General features: G+C 53.5%; 1 protein-coding gene across 1 annotated transcript; it reads left to right on the top strand.

The window, feature by feature from the left end:
• Window positions 1-490: 490 nt before the first annotated feature.
• FGF8 (fibroblast growth factor 8 (androgen-induced)) lies at window positions 491-6,303 on the top strand (the record flags this gene model as incomplete). Its single annotated transcript, XM_008937188.1, has 3 exons — window positions 491-671; window positions 4,853-4,959; window positions 6,016-6,303. Coding segments are annotated over 3 exons (576 nt in total), but the record flags the coding sequence as incomplete, so codon positions are not given.
• Window positions 6,304-6,587: the final 284 nt, after the last annotated feature.

The following is a 6,587-nucleotide window of genomic DNA, read 5'->3' as shown; positions in this document are numbered from 1 at the left end:
AAAGGCAGCTGTTGAAACCAGTGGGGCAGTGGCTGGGGTACATGGCCAGGGCAACCGGAGCAGTACTGTGCTCCTGCAGAGGTGAGAGAGGTGTGGGACAAACGTGTCAGCCCTCAGGGGAGGCAATGCAGACCCTCTTCAGCTTGATGCCCGTCTCTGGTATCCCACTCCTGGTTGGGACCCACTGAGTCCTGGGGAGGCCTCTGGGGTCACCGAGCCCTGTCATACTCCCAAGTCACCTGCACTTCTCTACTCGGGGCATGTCTAGAGCAGGCACAGCTCCATAAAGGGCTCTCTGCTCACTGTGTCCCAGAGCTTAATGCTCCTTCTCCTGGGGAGGCTTTGCTGGCACAGGAGGTATCGCCACGGTCCCGGCTCTGTGCCTCCCCATAAAGCCCGGCTGGAGGCCGGTGATCTCGGCTCAGCCCATTTGCCCCTCTGAGGAGTAGAGATTATAATGGTGTGTCATATATTTTTTAATTTCCTAAAGGTAACTGTTCAGTCCCCACCTAATTTTACACAGCATGTGAGGGAGCAGAGCCTGGTGACGGATCAGCTCAGCCGGCGGCTCGTCCGTACCTACCAGCTGTACAGCCGGACCAGCGGGAAACATGTGCAGATCTTGGACAACAAGAAAATCAATGCGATGGCAGAGGATGGGGATGTGCATGGTAAGTACGCGCGATGGGGGCGGGCGGAGGGGGAGCTGGGGAGGTGTTCGCAGCCCAGCGCTGCGATTGATGATTTCCGTCCTGTTTGTTAGCCAGAAATCATTAAAATCGTTCGGCTTGCGGGGGCTTGTAAAGGGAGAACATAGGGGTCAGTGATCAGCGGCTGTGTGATTCAAGGTGAGGCAGGTTCCCTGTGCCAAGGGAGGGGAGCGGCGCTTGCAGGATGAGCTCCGCTCTTTTCTTTTTCACTCTTGGTTTGCACCTGACTTGGAGGGCTCAAGGCTGCAGTACGCTGAGCGGCACCAGTCATCTCAGCCCAGCTCTTTGCAAGGCTGTGTGTCCCTAAGAATTCTTTTTGGAAAAGAAATAGAAAGGAATGTTGAGAAAGGGAGAGAGAGTGTGTGTGTGAATGACTGCTTTAGAAGCCTTCCCTAAACCAGAACTATCTGAAGCGGCATTCGGAGGATCAGCGAGGCAGTTGGCTGCAGGTGAAGATGCTGCAGCAGCTTCAGGAATGGAGCAGGGGAGACTGAGCACGAGAGCCTGTGCTACACCATGGCCCCTCTGCCATTGCCCTGGGACCCCATACCCAAAACTGCTGCTACCCTAGGGCAGGGGGGACCAATCCCTCCTCTGCAGACATCCGAAGCCCAAATACTTTGACAACATGCACTGATGACACATTGGGATGGTCAAAAGCTGCACAGGGGTCAGCGGGGCTGGGCAGCCCCAGCACTACCAGGCATGATCCTGCACCCTGATCAGGCTAGTGCCTGTATTCATATGTGTTGTATGCAGGAATCACAACTGTTTTGCTTTGGTATTATCTGCAATTTCCCTTTCTTGCTTGGGGAGATTAATAGAAATACTTTTTTTCCTTCCCCTTCTGTGTTTTGGTGTTTGTTGTTTTTTTGTTTTGTTTTATTTTTTTTCCCCTTTTGCTTTGGCTGAAAATTTCATGCTGGACTTTAGCAGTTCAAGCAAAGCACAGATTCCATCTGTATGGTATTCCATACATCCAGCATTAATCTTCCAAATGAACTATTCCCATCCTAGAGCAGCTCCAGTTTGAAAGGGCATTAGCTAATTTCCCAAGCAAAAAAAAATCCTGTCTTGTTTTAGACTTATAATGCTTGGATTTAAAAGGCAGTTAGTGCATATTTAAATAACGACCAAGTTTAAATAAGGCCAGAAGGAGGGGACTGGTGGCTTGAAAAACTCTATTAAAATGTAATAAAAATAGGTTAAGCATTTGAAGAGCTAAGGAGGTAAATGAAGACTGATCTAAACCAGAAAGAGAACAAGCAGTTTTTCAGATGTAAAGTTTTAAAAGAGTTGCAAGTCTGTAAATGTTAAAATAGAGGTTCAGGATTGTTCTATATGAATCTCTAGGGAGGCCCCCATGTCTGGAAGAACTATTAAAACGCTTCTTACTTTCACCTTTTTTAACATTTCCTGAATACTTTCTCCTCTTCGCAGTCCAGTTGGGGGATCAAGTGTGTCTCGCTGCATTTTTTCAGCATTTACGTAGCCACTTTCCCTTCAAAGTTTGAGCATGAAACATAATTTCACTGGGATAAATCTGTCACTTAAGTGAAAGAATAGAGTAGAAAATGTTAAGCTCCCCCCCTCAAAAAAGGGAGGAAAAAAAGACTCCCCAAAAATGTCATTTATAAATCCATTTTTAAAGAAAAAAGCCTCCCTCCCAAAGCCCTTCCTTCAGTTTTTTTTTTTTTATCTCATTTTTGGAGGTGGGCGTGTAAAAGAGGTTGATTTATTTTCACAGATGACCCCTTTCCCCACGCTGACGTTTTTACTGCCGACTTAACATCGAGTCCGGCGTTTTCAGTTATCTGTGTAAATTGTCAATATTTGATTGACTTTTTTTAATTCTAAGGGAAGGCGTGTGGACGGTGCAGGCTGGTTCATCCTTTCTGGCCATGCTGGCCACAGAGCAGAGTGCTGCTGCCGCAGCCTGCACTAAACCCCATGAGTGGCTGGGGATGCCGGCGTGGCTCCCCGCTGACTTGCTGGTTGTGGCTGTGCCGGGTTTTTCAGCTGGTCAGGGATGGCATCTGCAGGGTTCGTGGGTTGCCCGCACAGTTCTGGGGGTGCAGGTCCCCCGGGACAGGTTGTCCTTGTCCTCGGCTGGTGGGGCTGGAGCAGTGTGCCGGCCAGGCTTCTGCAGGGCAGCGAACCCGGCTGGTGGCTGTAAATCAAGGAGGGGGGGAAAGGCCGAAAGGAGAGCAATGTGCATCTTTAAAGCGGGGTTTTGTGCACGCTGGGGCTGAGGCCTCTCCACTCCCTCCCTCCTCTGTTCTTTCTATCTCTCAGAGAGGAAAAATCAATTCTCCTCAAACCTTTTACTGCCTCAGAGATCAATTCCCCCCCCTCTTTCCCCAATATAGATAAATAGGGGGTCACTGTCTCAGCACTTCAGTTGCAAAGCAGCACAGCTTCTGTGGCTGGTTTGGGGAATGCTGGGTCCATGATAGGCTCTGGCCACTGGAGCGCGTGTGGCACAGCATGGAGTTGGCTCTTCCCAAAATTTTACCTCCAAGTCCATTCTGTGCAGGCTAAGGGTAGGGAGCTGCAGGTGAGGGGCAGTTTAGGGATGAGAGATGCTGCAGGGTGACCTTGGCAGGACAGATTGTGGAGAGGAGGTGCTTGCATGCAGATCAAGCCTGGCTTGCCTGGCAGCACTAAATCAGTTGGCTCCAGCAAATTTTGGGATGCTCTTTCCACTGTTCAATTCAGCTGCTGCCAGCACTGCCCGCTCGCTGCCCGCACCCTTGGTGCCATTGCCCTCAGCAGCGCTTGTGATGAGAGGGATGCAGCATCAGGCCATCACAGAGACAGAAAGGCAGCAGTTTGCTCCTAGCCCAGGGTGTGATTTAGGCTAACTTTAACTTGTGTGTGTGCCCACAGCCTCCTCCTGCCCGTTGAAAGCATTCCCCTGCAAAACCACCCACTTCAGAGCCACATCACTGCTCTCACTGGAACTCGCCTGTGTCTGAGTATCCTGGGGTAGAGATGTGCAAGCTGGGGTGCGCCACAGTCCTGAGAAAATGAACAGCCTTTGTGGAGAGATCAGAGAGGAGAAATAAGGCATCAATGGGCTTATTTCCCTAATAAAGCCATAGGCCTGGAGGTTTTGTGGGCTGCACTCTAATTACATTGCCAAATTTGACTTATGGCACTAGGGGCTGATGGTGGGCAAGAAATGATGGTGGTGAGGTGGGGCAGTCCCGGCTGACTTTTCAGTGCTGTGGGGAAATCTTTGGTGCTTGGCACAGCACATCCTTTTTGAAGTGCAAACAGGTAGCCACCATCCCTGTCAGGGTTTGCCCTGGGGAGGAGAGCTGGCTCTGGGGACAGCAGCTGCAGGGCCAGGGAGAAAGATGTCCTATCCCCATCCTCCTCCTTCCCTGGGGACGGATGGGCTTCGGGGCTCGGGTTCCCAGGGCGGAGGCAGGGAGGGAAGGTGACAGGTCTATTTATAGGCAGTGCATCGACCCGGCGATTTGCATAGCTCCTTCGGAAGTCAATCGATGCCTCCATTAAAAAACTGAGACCAAATCAATACGCCCTCTCGACTCGTGCAAAGGTGAAAGGCATTAAAAGGATGGCCGTACCCTTCACGCCTCCCCTGCCAGCTGCAAAGTCACCGCTCCTCCTGCAGCCCTGGATTAGCCGAGAGGCGTGGAGCCGTGTCCCCTGGGCTGGGGACAGCTGGCAGCACGCTGTGCACTTCAGAGGGTGCCTGCCTCCTTCCTGCCTCCTTCCTGCCCGCGGGCTCGCCCAGACCTGCCCCGGTTTGCAGGGCGGCTCGCTCGCTCTCTGCCCGCGGGTGCGTGCCCTATTCACTGCCCTGCCTCCCTCCCGGGACAGCTCTGTCACCTGAACCACTGAGCCCCACAGGGCCGGGCGAGGCAGAACTACCTCCCCTCCAGTGCAGCTCAGGGCAGCAAAGTGACGTGACCAAGGTGATGCAGGGAGACGGTGGCAGGGTACAGGGGCCAAGGCTGGCTTTTAACCTCGGACCCGGATTTTAGGGCACTCTCTGCCCCGGGCGTGCCCCAGAGCTCAGTGCTGGGTATTGCCAAGGTCTCCATCCCCATGCCTGCAGTATCCCTGAGCTCTTCTGACTTCTCTCTCTCTCTTCCTGCTGCTCTCCCCAGCCAAACTCATCGTGGAGACGGACACCTTCGGGAGCCGTGTGCGCATCAAGGGAGCGGCCACAGGTTTCTACATCTGCATGAACAAGAAGGGGAAACTGATTGGCAAGGTAGGGCGCTGGGCTCAAGGGCCGAGACCCAGGGCAGGGGCAAGCCAGCGAAGTGCCGTGGGCGCAGAGCGGAGCTTGCCAGGAGAGGAGCTCTTCCTGATACAAAGCACATCCTTGGGGATGGGGATGCGAGGTGGGGTCTGGAGGGCTTAGCCAGCACACCCCTTTGGAGGTCAGGGATGAGCTGGGAGTCCTCCCGCAGCCTGGGCGGCAGGAGGGAAGGGGGAGAGCAAGGCAGGCAGGCGGGTGCTGTGTGGGGCACATTCCTTGTATCTCCCCGAACAAATAGGCGAATTGCCGGGCTATTCTCCCCGATTACATGGTACAAGTGCTAAGAATGTTAAGATGCTCCGTGGGGCTGGCCCCAAGGCTGGGCCTGCTCCGCGTTGGTTAGTCACGCTCCCTCTGAGACTCGGCTCCCTCCCTGAGGCGGAGGGCCTGCATGTGCAAAATCCTGCTGGGACCATGATTGTCTGGGAGGATTTTGCATGGCAGCTCCTTCCCTGGGGGTGGCCGATGTGGGTCCTTTCCTTGGTCCTGCTGCTGTCTGTAATGGGGAGGAGCTCAGCCCTCAGCTGCCTCCATACCCCCTGCCATCTGCATCTGTGGCCATCAGCCCCATGAAGCCCATGTTGCCTCTTTAGCTCCTTGATGCCCTTCTTATATTAAACGCCCAAGGGAGAATAGGATGGGTGGGTGAATTGCCACTGAGATGGAGAGTTAGCTTATGGTCCTGCTGACAGGGGGAAGGATGGGAGCTGGCAAAAATCTCTACAGGAGGCCTTGCAACCCAGTGTTGGCATTGCACTGGGGACATGAGCCACAATGAACAGCTTCTGCCCATGCCACAATGCCTGCTCTGCCCAGCTTTTCTAACAAAAAACATATTTGAGGTAACTGACCTGTAGGAGGGGAGGTGGGAAGAGTGGGTCCTTGGCTGCCCAGAAGTGCTACAACCCTGCTGCTGCCCCAGCTGGTCCAGCCTAGGGTAGGAAGAAGCCGCATCTGACTGAGCACGTGTTGTTACTTAAGTCTCCCTCTCTATTCCCTTCTCAGAGCAACGGCAAAGGCAAGGACTGCGTCTTCACGGAGATTGTCCTGGAGAACAACTACACGGCGCTGCAGAATGCCAAGTATGAAGGCTGGTACATGGCCTTCACCCGCAAGGGCCGCCCACGCAAGGGCTCCAAGACCCGGCAGCACCAACGGGAGGTGCATTTCATGAAGAGGCTTCCCAAGGGCCATCAGACCACCGAGCCTCACAGACGCTTTGAGTTCCTCAACTACCCCTTCAACAGGAGAAGTAAAAGGACTAGAAACTCCAGCTCCAGGGTGGGCCCCTGATGTGGCTGATTCTGCCCACCATGTGTGCACCTCTTCTGGAGGACTCTCATCTGAGCTTGGTGAACTATCTGTAGAGACTTTCCCATATTCCCAAGGGCCATCAGACCACCGAGCCTCACAGACGCTTTGAGTTCCTCAACTACCCCTTCAACAGGAGAAGTAAAAGGACTAGAAACTCCAGCTCCAGGGTGGGCCCCTGATGTGGCTGATTCTGCCCACCATGTGTGCACCTCTTCTGGAGGACTCTCATCTGAGCTTGGTGAACTATCTGTAGAGACTTTCCC

The sequence above is a fragment of the Merops nubicus genome, unplaced genomic scaffold, assembly GCF_000691845.1.
Source record: "Merops nubicus isolate BGI_N331 unplaced genomic scaffold, ASM69184v1 scaffold33933, whole genome shotgun sequence".
Classification (NCBI taxonomy): domain Eukaryota; kingdom Metazoa; phylum Chordata; class Aves; order Coraciiformes; family Meropidae; genus Merops; species Merops nubicus.
Note: the sequence above shows the minus strand (reverse complement) of the source record. Positions and strands in the feature narration are given on the sequence as shown.